This window comes from Stylophora pistillata, chromosome 13 (assembly GCF_964205215.1).
Source record: "Stylophora pistillata chromosome 13, jaStyPist1.2, whole genome shotgun sequence".
Taxonomy (NCBI): domain Eukaryota; kingdom Metazoa; phylum Cnidaria; class Anthozoa; order Scleractinia; family Pocilloporidae; genus Stylophora; species Stylophora pistillata.
The window spans coordinates 3,600,001-3,618,913 of record NC_142531.1 but is presented as its reverse complement, the minus strand read 5'-3'; the positions used below and the strand labels follow the sequence as shown (position 1 = coordinate 3,618,913).

Sequence of the window (18,913 nt, the reverse complement as noted above, 5' to 3'; positions counted from 1 at the left end):
TCTTGTCTATATTTAAATGATTATTTTATTGTGCCCACAAGCGGTCAATTAATCCACTTGCTTCAAACCGCTCGTTATAATGCAAAAATGCCCCAAGAATGTTACAAAATATAGTAAAACAATTTTAGTTTTTGCGAGATATTTGCCGCCCCAAATCGAAAGCATAATTTGCGGTTGCAAACCGGAAATCCTCTTCTTAAAAAGTCATAACAAAAAGCGGTTGTCCATGCGGGATTTCATAATCCTCCAAGCAGCTTTCAACCCCAACAGATGACACGCCAATCACTTGTAGAATAGCCAATCACCGCTCGGCGGCATTTGCCAAGACACTGGCAGGCTTCCCAAGCTGTCTGAGAAACAGAAAACACGCCTAAGCATTTCCTGTGGCCTTGCGGGCGGTAAAAAACCCGAATGGAACCCATGAAGATCCTAGAGCAGAAGCCTCACTGCATCTGGGTTGAAAAGCGGCAAACATTATTTGACGCGCTCATGCCCTAGCAGATGTACCTCAGAGAAGTGTTTCATTAGACCAGCAGGCAAATGCTTTTGTAAGCCTGTAAAAGATTATGGTGCTGTCTAGCGATGATAAAATTAAGATAACAGCTCTTTCAAATATAGTGAAGTGTTTGGCCTTTAATACTGTGGTTCTTCAATCTAGGCAATGTTTGTTTATGTACGGAGCCAGCTTATAGATTGCGATCGACCTTGTGAACTCATGTGTTTTAAGCCTTTTACCGCGCGTCGTTCGCATTGATTTTTCCGCCTTCTTGCAGATAGATCCAGGATTGAAGAACAAAGTTAATTTTTTGTTTTCGTGACTGCGGAAGAAAACTTAAGGGTAAAATTAGTGGAAGTATAACAGCTTTTTATCCCTTACTTTATCGCAAAAGGTGTTATTGCATAATTGATTTTTTGTATACAAGCGAAGTTTTGTTTCATCGCCTCAGGGCGAAAAAGGCGGTACTATAAGGAAATATCAAGTCTTTTTTCTGGAAAAAATCACTCATATATTCACCCTTGAAAAAAAATTACAGAAACAATTTGCGAGTATCGTCCTAATGACAATATTTCCCCGGAGATTTCCCTCAGTACATTGATCGTGCAATATAAACTCGAAGATCGAAGGAAAACATACATCATCACTTCCCAATTTAGTTTGTTTGATGCTTTCAATTGTCTCCGAGTGTCACCAATTCACAGTAATTAAACTAATTAGGCCTGCTGCTCTTATCGCAGTGCCAGAAATTGACCGAGGGAGGTCATGATTGGTCAAACTTAATTGCCTCTGCAAACTTCAAAGTAAGTGCCGCCGGATCCAACCCACAAGACGTTGCGGGCCGACCAGCTTCCCTCGTGAAAATTGATGAGGGAGTTTCTAGCTGGATGTGTTGGTTTGGTGTTCTCCTATTACAGTTTAGCATTTTCCTTCCTCTTACAGGGTGAACAGACTGTATATAGCATCCTTGGTACGGAAATGTGAGCTTTAGCTGGGTGGAGGTTTGATTCGTCCGATTACAAGCACCATGCGTGATAATGACGTGAATTTACGGACGTTCTCTGTTGCAGGGTGCGAGGTCTCCGTAGCTTAGATCGACGTACGCCATGTAAGACGAGTCCTCTGGTTGAAGCGCGAGTTTTGATTGCAAGCGGTGAATGGTGAATTAAGGTAAGTTGAGCACTTCATTCACATCGTAACTGTATAAAAGGATCGTCGATGCTATTTATTTTTATGCGGTGTCGTTTGAGCCCTGACTTAAGAAACACGTGTGAAAAGACCTCGACTGACACCTTCGAGTAAATGAGCGCGTTTATCCTGCAGAAAGGATAGCTTTGTACTCTCAGCACGTTTGTGTGTTTTTAATCTTTTCTTTCATAGAGATGCGGAGGTTTTGACAGAGTTTCCTTGTTTGTGACAACAGCTCTCATCTTGCAGGAGGACAAGGAGGAAGCCCGTTGAATGCTTGAGTGAATTTCGATTGAAAATGACGTTTGCCTTTGCAAAGTGTTTGCGGCTTGCTACACGCGCCGAATTAAACCTGAATCAATATATTTACGCTGGCAACTGACCGGTTTATTTTCTTTTCCATTCATTAGAATTGCGGCTAGATCTCAGCACCGTAATCTGGGTATTTCCCCCCTATTCAGATGAGTTTATGGCGTTTAATCGGAGCAATTTTAGTTAATTTCCTTTTGTGGTTGAGTATGAGCATTGTAAACTAGCCTGAATGATAACTTACGGTCCATTCATACAACAGCAATGCACGTGTTTCGTCATCAACTCTGAATTTACCAGTGAGATGCTGTTGTCTTAGAACTATTTTGTTTATGTATAGTCCTTGGTCAGCGAGAAAGGTAGCGAAAAATTTAAAAGAACATTTGATCAAAAGTTTCGAAACGGGGAACCGCATTTTCATTCACGCGTTAGGTTTGTGGTTTTTCATTTCGTTAGGCTTAAAAACATTCAGCGCTTTTGGCAAAACTGGCAGTTTAAATATAATTTTCTCTGATGTTTAGTCAGATGTGTGCCTCTTTAGTTTGACGTTTTCCTTGCGACAAAACGACGTAAGTGAAGATCGCGGGAAATCGACATGGCAATAATTTATTATTTTGAAACTTGCACGAATCTCACGCATTCTGTATTCAACAAGATCAAATCGATGGATAGAATACCACTAAATTACTCTTATCGAAAACTATTATGACTACAGAATTCTAAGCCCGTTTTGGAACAATCTTCGAAAATAATTCGAACATTGTAGTTAAGCTCCACATCCTGTCTAAGATAAACGTAATTGCCATGAAATTACCAGAGGACTTCTTCATACAAAAACAAAACAATTATTCACGCCGTTTGTATTGTTCTTAATTGAAAGGTTTCTTTTTTTAAAGTTTTAAAGAATTAGACCAAACAGAACAAAAGAGAACCCACGACTGTTTTCCCCAGCGTGATTATTTCGCTTTCTAGTTATTGTCTGCAGTTTCGTCGTGCTTAACATTAACAAAGTGGATTTCTCCTCACTAAAAAACATTTATTCTCATCCAGCGATGTTTATTTTGTGTATTACAGTTCCACAGGAAAATCCCCGACCGGTTTTGATATTCGCCTAAGCTCTTTAATTGCAACATTTTAATCCGGCCTTTTTGTCTTTGCAGCTCTCTTTGTTTCGTTCTCCCTAATTTCTGATCAAAAGAGATATCTAGACCGGCAACTTTCTTATCGTTGACTCTGTTTTAAATTTGCTGTTGTACAGTCATGCGGCCTCTCTCTCTCTTTTTTCTCCTGGGAAAAGTTTTTTAAACGTTCGTTTTTTTCGGAAAGCATTTACATCACATTTGAGTTTGAAAATTTGTCCATGAAATCCAACAAATGATACTAAGATAAACAGTGCACAGTGAAGTATTTTTAAAATCAATTATGTTTTGTTTCTTTCATTTCATGCAACAAACTGTGAATGAAGCTTCAAATTTTATATACCCAAGGGTTTTTTTTGACATTTTGAATTTTAGGAAGCATCTTGATTAGGCAAACATTGGTTTAAAGAGCAGTTGTTGTGTATGCTGTCAAAGAAGTGTGTATAATTTTGTTTTAATCAAGTTCTTGGGAAGTCGTAAGATTTATTCACAGAACAGAAATAAAAAGATAAAAGTTTGCTCAGCCACAACACCTGACTTCTGAATAATATTTGTTTTTACCTTTTGTCATCAAATGAATTAACTGTCATACCATGGCCAAAATTTCTTTCATCATCCCAAGAGGAAAGTGTTTAATTTGTGTCACTATTGAGAAGATTTAAGGAAAGTGATAGAGAATTAGTTAAGAATAAAGGGAATGCATCAAGTACATCAAAGATTTTCCTTTTAATTTGATGAGAGAGCTTTCTTTATTGGGTATTTACTCATATTGGAAGACTCAGCTGTTATTTAAATGATGCCAGTGTTTCGGTTGGTTTTTTGGCTTGCTTCATGCAAACAAGACATGAAAAAAAAAAAGAAATAAAACTGTGCTAGCTTTGGTGCAGTCTTAAAATTGTTTTGTGGTTTTAAATGAGCACAGATTTAGTTTATCTTATTTCTAAATTTTGTTGTGAAACACAATGAAACTTAGTAGTTTTGATGTATATGGTTTTGTATTGCTTGATTTGCATATGAATTGAGTCTTTCTTGTTACAATGAATTGCTGTTTAAGACAAGTTAGACTAAATGCACTGTACTTTTAAAATCAACATAAGTGATGAAGTTTAATAACATTTAATTATTGACAACTTATATGTGTGACTAATATTACCTGAAAGCCTTTTTGCAGAGTTAATACAAATTATTAAATTTGTTGTGTCACATCAGAATTCTTCCTTTGATGTATTCTAAATAAATAACCATCTCAGTGTTCATTTGTTTCTAGAACTTGAATTCTAACATGCTGGACTTTCATGTGGCATCAGTATTATTTGAAAATTGTAGTTCTCTCTATCACTAGATTCTGGTTTTTTTTTCTGACAAAAATGCTCCATACCAGGGTTAAGGAGATAGGCATTTAATGATAATGATAAGGAAATTATATAGTGCTAAAACTATAAACAATATTCAGAAGTGCTTTATATAAGTTAAAGTCCTATACTACCAAAAAGAAACCTACCAGATACCATATTTTAACAACCTTTCTGTTGACAGAAACGAAATATCAATTGAGGTACCTTACATGCTCTAAGGAGCCCCTTGGGGGTTATTTATTTTGAGAGGGGTCAGTAATGAAGAGGTTTGTTTGAAAGGGAGTAATGTCTTTGGGAAAAAAAACATCAAGAATATGAATATTGAATGATTCGCTCCGACAAAGGGCTAATGCTCGAAACGTCAGCTTTTTTAATCGTAACGGTGGCCAATTTACCATTTCAACTTTGTTGATCTATTCAAATTACATCAAAAATATAGCTTTTTTTAAACTGGAATGCTACCCTGCCCAAACCTATAACATTACCAGAGTGGAATAATATAAGGAGCATTACTATGGCATTTTGATTACAATCAGGTTTTTATTTTGTAAATTGTGTCTAGGGAAAGGGAAATGTAGAGGTGGGGGGGGGGGGTGGGTGGGGTTGACCATGAGTGTCACCACATCTTTAATTGCCATTAACATCTGGATAGCTACGGTGAATAGTAGACATTTGTCAAAGAAGGACCATTTGAAAACTGTAAGTGGCTGTAAAATTTCCCAACAAGAAAGCCTTAACCAGTCCAATTTCTAAAGTAATACTTGAATGTCTATCAGTAAGCAGCTGATCCTCCAAATCAATAACAGAAATACTTTTCAGAATGTAAGACAGACATTAAATTTTGAAAAGAGTTGTAAATATGTGAGACATTGCTTGCAGTGTTTCCTAGCTGCACTGCTAAAGAGTGTTGACAGTAGGTCTTGTAAAACAGTCAGTGTTTCTGATCATTGAGCAGTGCTTGAGAGCTCAAAGTTTCATTTTTATCCAAGCACAGTGTAACTGTACTTGTACTGAGAGGACATCAAGAGGAGACTAACAGGTGTCACTGAATATGATTATTTTAAAGTTACCATTATCACTTGGTTGAAATTTAATGTAAATATTGTGACCCGCATGTCTTGTTGATATTAATTATAATTAACCCAGTTTTATTCCTTCAAGTTAACTACAGAGGAGAAGTAGCTGAAAGACCAAATGTTTCTTTGCCCTCCAAGATACATGTATTTCCCATCAGTGCGATCCAAGGTATAATTATATATAAATGTAAACTTAAAATTTATGCTAAAAGTAGTGATTTGTCTTGATAATGTGTTTTAAAGTGAAACGGAGTTCAAGATAAAAAAAAATGACATATTGTTAAACTCAGATGAATGACCTGACCTTGTAATGTGGAAGAGGTTGAATTTTTATTGATAACATACATCAACATAAATGTTAAATAACTTATAATATACCTTATCAAATGTTAAAAGTTACTTATAATTTTAATTCCCATTTATTATCATCATGTAATTTATTACATATTTTGAGTTGTAGGCCTGATGGTTAGGGATGCTCATCACCCTTCTTTTCTTACAATACTTCATGAAAAAGACAGCGAAGTAATATTTTGATGTTGCCTTGTCAGCTTATTGTGACATAATTTGCACAATAAGCAATCTTAAGCAGTTTTTTTTTCTCAAATGCTCTATTTAAAAGCCATTGTTCACATCTGAGTTGCAGCTTCTATTGCATTTTGATTATTGTTTGGGTCTTGCAAAGAAAAAAAAAACGTTTTTGTAAGGGTCGTAGTTTTATGGTTCCTGATTGATGAGAAGAGTGACTTGTAAAACAGCTAACCTATGCTAAGACACCCAACTATCCAAATTGGGCAAAAGATGAAATAATTTGGATATGAAATGGAGATGAAATGTTTAGTTCTGGTTTATCAAGGACTTAGCTTGCTAAGAACAGTCGGGGGGTTATTCTAACATGCTAGCGCATCAACTAGACTCTCAATGAATTCAAGTAGGTGGTAGAGAAACTGTGAGAAATCATAACCTTGGGTTGTACTATTTGGTAACATACTGATTGGACACTCGTGTCAGCTTTTAAGAACACAGGATTTTGTAACACTCAAAGTTTCAATGTTGAAATTAGACACTTGCTTTTGTCATTTCAAAGTTTGGTTGTATTGCAGTTTTTGGCACCACAATAATATCCTGTTCCTTAATTTTCCAACGGATGAGAATTTTGACAATCTACATAACCTTGAAGAGTGAAAGGCTTAAGAGTTCAACCAAAACAAAAATTAAGCCACTCTGTGGGTACAAACTGAGGCATAGCAAAGGGAGATCCAGGGGTGCACTTGACCCCACCACCTCTGTGAGATAATTTTTTGGTTAAGTAGTCAGCTTAGAAAGCTTGTAATTTAGGTTTGCACTAAATGCCTGAATGTGAAGAATCTTGTGGCGTAAATCTCATTTAGTGCTCGATGCACTTCTGTTACTGGTCCTTTTCAGGATGTGAATATGAGCCTGATGAGACACAAATTGAAACTGCCCCTTAGAAATATCCCAGCTGTACCCCTTCATTTGTATGTCTTGAGGGCTTGTCTAGAATAACCCATTGCGAGTAATTTCCCTGTAATTCCCCCTCTCCTTCAAGCCAACTTAGATGTCTTTGTTTTGCTTCTCTTGACTCTTTTACATCTTTTTAATGAGGATAGCTTTATTTTGTTAAGGAAGACTTAATGAATCACAACACCTTGCATTGCTTTGTTGATCATTCCTAGCTGTATTTTCTTTTTAATAATGTGGTAATGTGCCGCAGGGGATGGCAACAGATCAAGTGCAGTCAGAGCCAAGTGCTTCCCTTGAAGCAATACCTGTAAGTTGTCAGTGAGAGATAGAAAACATTTTATTGTTAATTTTATGTTCTTCCCACTAACATTACAAAGTGTAATTGGATAAAGATTTAAAAATTCTAATTGCATTTGAGGATCTGCCCCACAGACCAATCTGCAGCCAATTGGCTTCCGTCCAGATTTTTTCACAAACATAAAATAATAATTTATTTGGCAAAGCATCATTATAAGATTGAGGTGTAAGCTTGTAGATTAAGGTCAGGATTTCCGGTGAGCTTGTAGATGTGCTTCAGAAAGCTGCAAGGACTAGTGTTTACAGTCACTAATTGAAGTTTAAATTATTTTTCCACACTTTGTTAATAATGATCAGCACCCTCTATTACCCAACTGATTGTTCAAATTCAAATTAATTATTATTTCAGGGAAAAATACTCAACAGTAACATTGTGACTTGACATACTTTTTCCTAGACTAAAAGGGCCAGACAAGAGAGTTGTGACAATGAAAAAGAAAGGTGATTTGTTTGTAGAGTAGATAGGACTATCAGTGGGCAAAGTTGGTCTTATTACATATTACATGTATGTAGAGACAACATGTATGTATCTCCAAATAAATTCTGTTGTTGACACTCTCAGTCTCTGTGATGTAAGTTGTGAGAAAGAATTGATACTCAGGTGTAGAGTTTTAAAACTCAGGAAGTATCCTCATTTTAATGTTTTATTATCTCTCCAGTAGTGATGAATCCAGTCACGGTGGATCGCCTGCACAGCAGCCTGTTAATGGTTCATCAAGAGATGGAAAGACAGTCAATGCTAATCAAAATGCTGACAAGAATGAGTCATCCTGGGACGTCAATGAAGCTGCAATTACTGTAACTACCGCTGATCTTGAAGTTGTAGCTCCTAATGTTGTTGGACCTGTTTCTACAGCAACACTTAGCTATCCCTCATCTGATGGTGCCACCACTATGACAAATCTAGATGGATGCAACTTTGGGAACCAGGCCATAGCTTCTGGTGTAACTGACAGCTCTGGCCAGTATCAACAGCTCTCTGGGCAGTACACTGCAAATACTGCTGCTTACTATGGCCAGCGACCTTATCCTCACATCGTCCCAGCGCCCCAGCAGGGTATACAGCAGTATAAGTCAACAGGGGGTGTAATACAGGGAACAGGAATAACGCAAGTTGCTGGGTATGTGTATCCACCAGCAGCGCCTCAAGGTGGCTACCCCATGGTACAGACAGTGAGGTATCCTGCTGTGAATGCAACAGTTCCCGCTGTGAATGCAACAGGAAAGACTTCTGTTGATTCTCGCAATGCCTCCCAAGGGAAAGCCGCTGGGGGAAACATCCCAGATATATCAACCCTTCGGCAAACTGCAGGAACTTATGGTAATCCTTATGGAACAGTTACATTCCCTGCCATCATTCAACCTGGTCAGAATATGTATAACAATCAATATCAAGCATCCTATGGGACAGCTTATGTAGCTTCAACAGGAACCCCAACTTCTAGTACCACAGCATATACTGTCCAACAGTCTGAACAAGGTTCTTTTCAATATGGTTATACTAGTAATCAGCAAACTTATCCATACAACTACTTGAGCCCACCTCCCCCGGCTTATGCTCCCTCCCCATACATTACACCACCGCCCAATGCTGTTGCTGGTCAAAGCAGCAGTTACCAACTTACTCAGCTTGTTGCTGGACAGGCTTCTCAAGGCGTCACAACCAATGGGGAAAGAACACACACCACAAGTACAGGTACTTTGATTGTTGTGGTAGTTATTTATTTAATATATAATTAAATTTTTTATGGGCTCTGATTTTTCAACTTGTTAATTAAGTTTTTTTTCTTAATTCTTGATGATTCAAACCATTACTCTCTTACAACACCAAGTACAACATGCAAGCTTTGCTCTAGCGGTGATAAGCTTCTGTTCATTCAAACCAATTCCTTTTTCCCTACAAAGGTTTTGCTTTATTAGTTTGGTAATGTGAGCCCTTGGTGGCCTGTGTCTAACCCCTACTTGGCTTTTTGGTGTAAAGTACGTGCACAAGTAGTTTACATAGCGTCCTTTCTGTGGTTGAGGGAAGAAATCACCTTATTCAGTTTGTTTCTGAGGTTGTTTGAAAATCCTATATTCATTGGAAGGGTGCCTTAAATGAATTCTGTCTGAGAATGAACAGGCATCATAGGAATAAATCATTAGGAATAAATCATTAGGAATAAATCATAAGGAAATTTGGAGGGTGAAGGTGGAGGATGTTGACTTAAAGGGAAAAACTTCTCTCTGTCTTGACAAATTACGACTAAATTTTGCAACATGTGCAAACCATAAGCTGAAGTGTGTTTTGAAAGAACAATCTGTCTGTTACTCTTTGGTAAATTCTTAGGGCCACTTAAATTGTTCAAAAGAGACCCTGATACAAAACAACATCACATCTATCAGTAAAAGATGAGAAGACATGCGAGAAAATTATCATCAACAGATACAGAAGAAAAGACAGACTGAAATTGCACTTGACTAAGTTGAAAAACTTTGTACTGTGATGTGACGTGTTTTACAATGGCTACTCTTATCCTTCCTTGCAAGGGAAATATGTACTTCACCTCTCAAAACAGTGCCTAGAACTCTTATTCAATCCATGCAATCAAACATGCTGTTTCTAGCTCTGCTATTCAGGCAGTGCTTTACTCTGTAAATCTTTCTAATAAACTCTTTTGCTGCCATTCTTGAATGTGTCAACAAAATTGTGTGGGTTATTTATCTCCTCAGACAAGGGTTGAGTTTTAATACAGTCATGTATTCTATGTGATCTTAAACAACGGCAAGTTCTATAGGAGAACACTTACCATTTTTAGATTAAATCAATAATTACTCAAATTTTTAAAGTTGTTTCAAAGTAAAGTAGGATATTGTATCATTAAGTTGTTGCTTTTGGAAAAAAATCAGCATCTGTGAGAGGGACATCTGCAAAAATTGGTTTTGTCTTTCTTTTAGTATGACTGTGGTATCTTGTTTTTAATAGGTGAGAAAAACATTTTCCACTTTTAGATTCTGTATTATTTGTTTATGAACTGTTCTGTGGTTGAGTATTTTTTAATTCAAACCAATAACATTTTGCCTTTAAATAAGTTTAAATTAGAAATGAACACTATGTGAATGTTGCACATAGAAAATGTCTTTCATCCTTCATCTGAACACATCAGAATTTATTTCGACATGTTTTAACAAAATTTTAGACGGATTTGATGGTTTGTAACTACTCAGCTCCCGTGCTGCACTTGAATGCTTTGAGGAATTGTCTCCAAAATTTTATAAGAAGGTCAACATTTGTATATTTTATGGCAAAGACGTTTTTTCTTTTTTGTTTGTTGTCCATTCCTTTGTAAAATTGCATATAAATGCCCCTTGAAACTTAAGTTTGGTCTCCCAAGACCTTAAAGCGTTTTTGGCATAATCAACTTGAAGAAATCTTTGTGGTATATTGCAAGAAAAGACAACATCTTTGGGGGTTTGGAGAGTTGTTTCACTTATTTCCTTTCTGTCATGACATGTGTTCCTTAATGAGAGGGTTTGTTTAAACAGAAATCCATTTAATGGTACAAATGTTTACTTAAAATTCTAATGAATCAAATTAAGTCTCCTGGAGTGGCGAAAAAAGCCATTAGTATCACATATGTTGCATCTGATATGAATATATTTTGTGTACATCTGCTCACTGAGATTGGAATAATTATCTACTTGTTTCTTGTACAGCTTTGAAGGTAGCACTTCTTTTGGATTCTATGAGCAACAGGGTCTTGTTTAGTAGGAAAATTTTTTACTTCTTGAAGACTTTTATTTTTCAATGCAACAAACTAGACAGATTCAGGAAAAGTTTTATTTGTTTTAAGTATACAGCTGTTGGCAACATTAAGTGAAGGGGATGGAGTTGATCAAAATCACAATGGAATAACAACTTTACTTAAACTGCACATGTACACAGATGTATTCAGATCTCAATTTTGGTGCTTGTTTTTGTTTAAAACAAGTAGGAAGCTGGCAGAGTAAAGGAAATGAGTTTTATCTTTATTTGGATTATGTGGAAGGATAAGCACTTAGAATCTTAATGTATTAATTTGTTGAAAGCTGTGCTTGGCTATTAAGTTTGCTAAAAGCTTTAGCATACATCAGAGCTTGTGTACACCCACACATTTTAACACAGATCATACAAAGTTCTTTCTAGCTTTCAAGCTTTTTTGCTCTTTACTTAATTTACTTTATCTTCCACGCTAATGTGTGTGGCATAATTCTAAAAAAATAATGCATAAATATTCCTGAAAGTTAGATAAAATTAGGCTGACTGAACTAAAAGGTAGTGTGTAGTAATATTTTACAGCAGTTATTTTCTAAAGGCTTTATTTTTATAAAGAATAGAACAGAAACAAAATAATTTTTTGTAGCTCTACTTACACCAAAACAAATAGATGGTGCAAAATGAAGTAGTTCCTGTCGTCTTTGAAAGGAGTCCTAAAATTATGTACAATGTTTTACAGTTACTATATTCCTGACTTAATATTTTATTCAGAGGGAAATGAAAGAAAGGAAACCAACAAAGCTTGTTGTGTAGATGAAGCAAGTTAAATTTTGGAGATGTTTTTTCTGTTATATCCTTATTTGAATGTATCAGAATATGAGAGATTAAAAAAAAACAGTGAACAAAAAATAAGGTGAATTTTTGAATTTTCCCATGGAAAAAGAGATTTCACCATGACTCCTGCTGTTAAATTAAGTCATTGGCAGCTCAAAACATGCACCAGTTAGTGGATATGTAACTGTCATGAAAAAAAAATTATATTGAACTTTGTATTTGGTCTTGATCCTTGGCTGCCTTAACACATTTATGTGCAAATATTTCTGATATGGCTTGATGTACTTCTAACTATTTTTAGGCACCTATGCGTACTTGTTTTTTAAGCATATTTGCAATCTCCCCCCCCCTTTTTTTACCACAATACACCAAAGCATAATAATGCATATGAAAAGAAGAAGATTTAATACACCAGCTATGAGTAAACAGTGAAACTTCTAGAAGGGCTCAGCTGAGGAGTTCTTGCTCGTGTCTGCCTCCTAAAGACTGTTAGCCTTAAAAAGGTTTCTTTCATTGCACAGTGTTGAGTACAAGTTCATTTTCACTTGTACTCAACACTTTTCATTAAATGAAAAGTTAGGGACTTTACCCACTGTTTACTTAACACAAGCTGTACTTTGTATGGTTGACATAGTAACCGCCTCCCGGTTAGCTCAATGGATAGAGCGCTGGACTGTTGTGTGGGAGGTCAAGGGTTTGAGCCCCGGCTGGACCAACACTCAGGGTCTTAAAATAATTGAGAAGAATTTGCTGCCTTTCTATAACATCAAGAAATGGTTAGATATTCTAGTCTTCTCGGACAGGGTTGAATAAATGGAGGTCCCGTCTCCTGCAGGGTTGGGGTAGGAGACGTTAATTTCCCACACACGAGATTACTGTGTGATGGATGCCCTCCCCTGGGGTGGGATATTGGGCGCACTTAATTTGGAGCCTCGCTCTGTTGTGCGACCCTCACCATACTCTGGTGAAAGTGAGTAAATATAAGCTGTAATACAATTTGATCACATTGCAATTTACTATGGTGTGTACTTCACAGACACCCCATATTAAATGGCCACTAGGAAGAATTCTGTGCCCATACACGTGATGCACAATTCACTTATCACCATTGTCTTATTTGGTTTGATAACAACAGGAGACCTTGCCCAGAGGGAACAACATGACATGCATTTAAATTATGACAGAGTATTTGATGCTAATCTTAAACTGCTTGTATCTGTAGGAAATGCTACCATTCAGTATTCTCCAAACCTTCCATCCTCACCAAGCCCTCCTCACTCACCTGGGGCTGGTTCTGGAGCAGACACTCCACTTATTAATAGTGTGGGTATGGTGTCTGCAAACATAGGGATGCCTGGTGGACAGGATGGAGTACAGGTACTTGTGGATTCAGGGACTGGCTCCCCTGGATTGTTAGTCCAGGGAGCAAACAGAGGGCGTGGTCGAGGGGGGAGAGGTGGAAGGGGTAGAGGAGGTGGCAGGGGAAGAAGATCAACATCAGGGCCCCCTCCAGAAATTGACCACAACATTGAGGTAAGTTGGCTTTAGTGATGTTGCTGGAAATTGCTTGTTTTAGTCCTGAAGGTGAAAAAATGGTCATTACTCCAATAATTTCTCATAATTAGTCATTTCTTATAATTGAATTGTTGTCATTGTTAGATGTCAGTGATAGTGATGTTAGGATCAAATGAAGTACTGAAGTCTGAGATGCTGGATGACACCTAAAAGCTGCTTTCTGATCAAGCAAACATTGACTTGCTTTTGCATTTTATTGATTAGTTTTTGTCTTTACTCTCTAGCGGATCTTTATTTGGGATCTTGATGAAACAATTATTATTTTCCATTCACTCCTAACGGGAGCCTTTGCATCAAAGTTTGGCAAGGTTAGTTAGATGGAGGAGTAAAGACTGTAAGCAGTTAATTCTGTTTAGAACTCTGATAGGGTAAGAGTAAAATGTTATTGTTTGTGTTGTTTATTTTCTGGGTTGCAAGATGTCCTCACAGGTACTGTTGATTTATATTTTCATAGGACCCTCCTAATTCAGTGTCATTAGGCCTTCGAATGGAAGAAATGATTTTCAATTTGGCGGATACACATTTATTTTTTAATGACTTAGAGGTAAGAAGCCATAAAATCAGCTCAAATCAGGGAATTGTGGTGTAATCCTCAATCAATGCTAATGTAAATTAAACTCAGAAGTTTTGACTGAGAAAATCATTAGTTTTGCCACAATTGTAAAGTCCATGGAGATTGATACTAACTGGCAAACATGCTTTGTAGGATTGTGATCAAGTACATATTGACGATGTTGCAGCAGATGACAATGGACTAGATTTAAGGTGAATTTCTCTTGTTTAGATGCTGTGGCATTGTAGATTGTATTTAGTATTCTAATGATAATTTACTCCAGAACATCTTTGCCTGTGTGCAGTACCTACAATTTTGAGGGAGATGGATTTCATGCAGCAGCCACGTCAGCCAATCTTTGTCTGGCAACTGGTGTTCGAGGTGGGGTTGACTGGATGAGAAAGCTGGCCTACAGATACAGACGCATCAAGGAGATCTACAACAGCTACAGAAATAATGTGGGAGGTAGGAGATGGTTTGTTTTAAGTCTGCTGCAAACTTTATCACAGAGACGATTTCATCCTTTCGTTGTTATGATCTCATTGGTAATTCTCTTGACTGTCTGCCACCATTCTTATGATATTAGTTCAGAGAATTTGGCATTGAATTAACTGATAATCTCCTAATTTATTTATTTATTCTGATTTTTGCGTTGTGTTTTTTTCTTTTTTTTTTCAGGTCTTCTTGGTCCAGCAAAGAGAGAAACATGGCTTCAACTGCGCATGGAGTTAGAGGCTACAACAGATTCATGGCTTACACTTGCCTTGAAAGCATTAACACTCATCCATTCTAGGTAATTTTAACTTTCTTGTCGTGGAATAAATTGTTGGAATGTAGAGACTGGTGTTGTTCCTAGTTAATGTTTTAGTCATGCTTGGAAAATATTGAACTTAGTTACAATATTGCTCTCCGGGGAGCATTCATTTTACAAAATACCTAGACCTCTTTACTTTTTCCTAAACAGGTCAAATTGTTTAAACGTTATGGTGACTACCACGCAACTTGTTCCTGCTCTCGCAAAGTGTCTCCTCTATGGACTGGGTGGTATTTTTCCTCTCGAAAATATTTATAGCGCAACTAAAGTAGGTAAGTGGAGCTGATTTGAAAGCGTCTGACTATCAATTTATCTAGCGTGAAATGACACACTCGGCTATTTTAACGATACTGATAATTAAAAGGGTTAACCACAAACTAACTTACAGGTAGGAAAGTATTTTTTGTTTGTTTGTTTTGTGGCAAGAATGATATCGTGAGAGTAATGTTCTTTTAAAACTTGTCACAGAACAGTAATCATGAGGTCGTTTACTTTCCGAGTCAAAATATCGATAAAAATGTAACCTCTCAACAATTTAAATACGTTTCCTTAAAACAGGCAATGAGAATCAATAAAATCTTAGCTCTGAAATACCAAATTCTCTTCACTACTTTGCAAGGAAAAGAATAGCACCCAGAGGGGAGAATTACAAATCAGATATTTTACTTCATAGGAAAGGAAACCTGCTTTGAAAGAATCTCAAATCGATTTGGAAAGAAGTGTACATATGTAGTCGTAGGAGATGGGAGAGATGAAGAAATGGCCAGCAAACAGGTAATCACGCGTTGTGTAATTTCTTGAACGCCATTTTAATCGAGTGTCTGAAATAACATGGGGTTGTTTTGGTTTAGGATTTTTTTGGTTCTGATCGCGCTAAGAAATTCTCGTTACCCTCTCAATCAATTAGATACAATTACGGCCAATCTGGACCCGCTCGTTAAGCAGTTTGCTTGCTTTAACTTTGAGTTCTCAATGACTCCTTGTGTTTAATTGGCTTTTTTTTTTCCAACGACATTCAGTCGGATTGTGCCGTATTTGACTCTTTGAACCTCACGGTAATATCTCATTCCTTATCCAGTTTTCAAATATCAGTTGTATCATACTCGATCGAAGCACCTGAACTTGTTAGTCATTGTGCTTGCGAATGCTCAACTAAAAAAACTAACTATTATATGAAGTTAACTATTAACTTCATACACATTATTAGTGTGTGGAACTTCCCTTTCTATTCTGACGAAAATTTCTTCCAAAAATTAGTCAAGATTTTGCAATGACGCGCGAAAATACGGAAGATACTCCCGACACTTCAAGACGTCTAAGAAAACTTAGCATTAAGTGGTGTTATTTTGTTGCAGATGGGATTCCCTTTCTGGCGAATTGGTACTCATACAGACTTAATCAACCTCCATCATGCGCTAGACCTGGGACATCTCTAGTCAATAGACAGACTCTCTGCTGCTTTGTTGTGGCACTCGTTAGAGCTTCTTTATTTCTTTGTGAACGAATGAAGAAAAATTGAACATGAGAAAATGAGTCATGTATCGTTTGGGATGTTGACAAAGAGAAGGGTGATCGTTACTATTTTAAGCGCTCATTTTATACTGCAAACATAACCATGTTTGAATTTCGTCATAGATTAGATTCTTGTTCCCTTCGAAAGAATTTAACAGCCCAGTCTCTCTCCGTCTGTCAAAGATCTGTGTTGCAAGGCGGTTTCTTGCCCTCGTGATCACTTTCTTGCATAGCATTACAAAGAGGAATTTATGTCAGTATTTGAGCAACTGCTCACTTTCCCCTCCCCTAACCGCCAGGCTCAACAACAGCGAACTGATAACAAGTTAGGGGAGGGCCTGGTGCGCAGTTGCTCAGATTCTACTGCCATTGATCCACAAGGAGTATCTCAGGAGAGTAATTCTCACTGACTATGGACTTCCTATGCATACGTAAGTGTTTTATTCATGGACTTCTATACATTGAAGCTACTCTGTAAAGAATAATAGTTATACTCGCTTGTCATTTATATGGTCCCAGACTTTCTTGTACATTTCCTTTAAAAAGTATGGACGGCTACAACAATAATTTCGAAGCTACTATAATTGGAATACTTCCGCCTAGGGAGTTGCTTTAAGAACCACATTTCTCCACTGAAAGCGCAGTGAAAGTGGTAGATATTAATTTACTCGCTCTTCTTGCGTCTCTTTCCATGTGGGGTTTTTGGATACGTTCGTATAACCAAACACTATAGTTAACTAGAAATTTGTGAAGCTTTTTTTCAACGCAGATATTAGTAACGTATCCTGCAGTTGGTTCTGTTTAGTTGTTTAGTAATGTAGTTTGCAAAGTACAAACGAGATTTCGTGGTATTGTGATCCAGAGACTGATTTGTTTAGCTTTGCTTTTTGCATGCGTGAAGAGTTAATCTTAGAATTCTATTGCAATATTGGAAGAAAATAATGTCAAAATTTGTTCTACAGAATTGTCAAATTATCATTACATATTATGAATTTTATATATATAAATACATAATTTATGTATATTGTCAGCAAATTGAAATTAAGATTATTACGCCTTAAAGTATGTAACATTTGGGAACATCGATAAAATTAAATGTGTTCCTTTGATGGAATAACCTCAACTATCCTGAAGTTAGTCATATTTTAAAGTGTTTTTCTGGGCGTCAGTACTCCAATCATTATTCAGGCTCTTTTTCAGAATTGAAGGGGAGGGGGGGGGGAGGATCTTGTACGTCAGCTAAGTGATGGCTTATTTCTTTACATGGTGGCTTACTTCTTTACACCTTACCCCGTTTTCTCTCGCTCGAAACAACCAGGATGTTGCTACACATCATTGGGTTCGTGTCTATCGTAAGCACCTTCTTCCTCTCCACCCAACGCGCCCCTCTTAGTATTTTAATTAGTTTGTTATGAATGCTGTGGGAGGAAGACAAATCACCGAAGTAAATTCAGCTCATGCTTCGAGCATTAATTCTTAGTTGGAGTACCTCGGGTATTTGAGAGAGGTACCCTTCCCTAGTATTCCGGCAGGGTTACTTGGCGATTACCAAATACAATTTTTTCCTTACGAATGAGGAGCGGCACTTAAAGAATTGACTGACTTGGCGAAGAACACAGCATTATGATCCTGCGTTCGGCTTCAGTCTGGCTTGATAATAACCAGCAGGCCTGAGCTTTTCTGGATTTTCATAGCTTCGGATGTTACACAGATCCCTTTCGTTCGGAGCCTGGCGCCCAAACTGTTGGATAACTATGTTATAGTAATGGAAGGTAAACACATTGATGCTGAGGGGAAGTTCTTCCGTGGAGAAAACCTGGTCACACCTATCTTGAAACCAACTTCAAGAAGGTATGCGAGTTTGACTTGATACCCAGTCGAGACATCTTCTCGCGTGGAAGCATCATACGAGCGACTTCGACTCCGAGTGAAAATCGAAAAAATGTGGCACGTGGTAGAAAAATTGAAAACCTTCCTATTTTTCCCAGGGAGACCATATAGTGAACATAGAAACGTGGTAAGGTTTTTTTTTTTCCAAACTTGCCTCTTTATCCTAGGAAATTCACTAAAACTGAAAAGAGCGTCGGAAGCCGTAAAATGGCGGAAATTAGAGGCAAATGAACATTGCTCATGAAAAGCGCAAAAGAAAGCAAGCCCATATAAATGTAACAGACTTGTATAGGAAGAATAGAGGTATGTGATATTATGTGATAAAAGTCTAAAACGGGACCATTTCACTTAATTTGGAGCTGTTGGAACACTTTTGAAAATCAATATTTCAAAATCCAAATATCGCATTTCGTAGCAAATTTTCAATTATCATTTTTCCCCATGGGTTATAACTCAGAATCGGTACAGGTTAAGCTCATGCTAAGTGGAAATAGTGTTGTTTTCGATAATATAAAAATTAGTTTGGGGCTTTTCATTTCCGCACGGAAAAACCAGGCTGAACTTTGTGAAAATCACAACATCGGCTTGTACGCC

General features: G+C 37.2%; 1 protein-coding gene across 8 annotated transcripts; it reads left to right on the top strand.

Moving 5' to 3' along the window:
* The first annotated feature begins 1,314 nt into the window (after positions 1–1,314).
* LOC111339075 (uncharacterized) lies at positions 1,315–17,555 on the top strand. Of its 8 annotated transcripts, none has more exons than XM_088743178.1 (15): positions 1,315–1,466; positions 1,567–1,666; positions 5,649–5,732; positions 7,299–7,355; positions 7,803–7,846; positions 8,068–9,101; positions 13,198–13,508; positions 13,775–13,858; positions 14,005–14,094; positions 14,257–14,315; positions 14,387–14,568; positions 14,782–14,896; positions 15,068–15,189; positions 15,591–15,691; positions 16,273–17,555. In XM_088743178.1, exons 3-15 carry the CDS (start codon positions 5,682–5,684, stop codon positions 16,351–16,353), a joined length of 2,331 nt encoding a protein of 776 aa, XP_088599304.1. In that variant the 5' UTR covers positions 1,315–1,466; positions 1,567–1,666; positions 5,649–5,681; the 3' UTR covers positions 16,354–17,555. The 8 variants fall into 8 exon arrangements, with proteins under 8 accessions (XP_088599304.1, XP_022801390.2, XP_088599302.1 ...); XM_022945655.2 differs by having other exon boundaries at positions 8,065–9,101; positions 14,408–14,568; XM_088743176.1 differs by having other exon boundaries at positions 8,065–9,101.
* Positions 17,556–18,913: the final 1,358 nt, after the last annotated feature.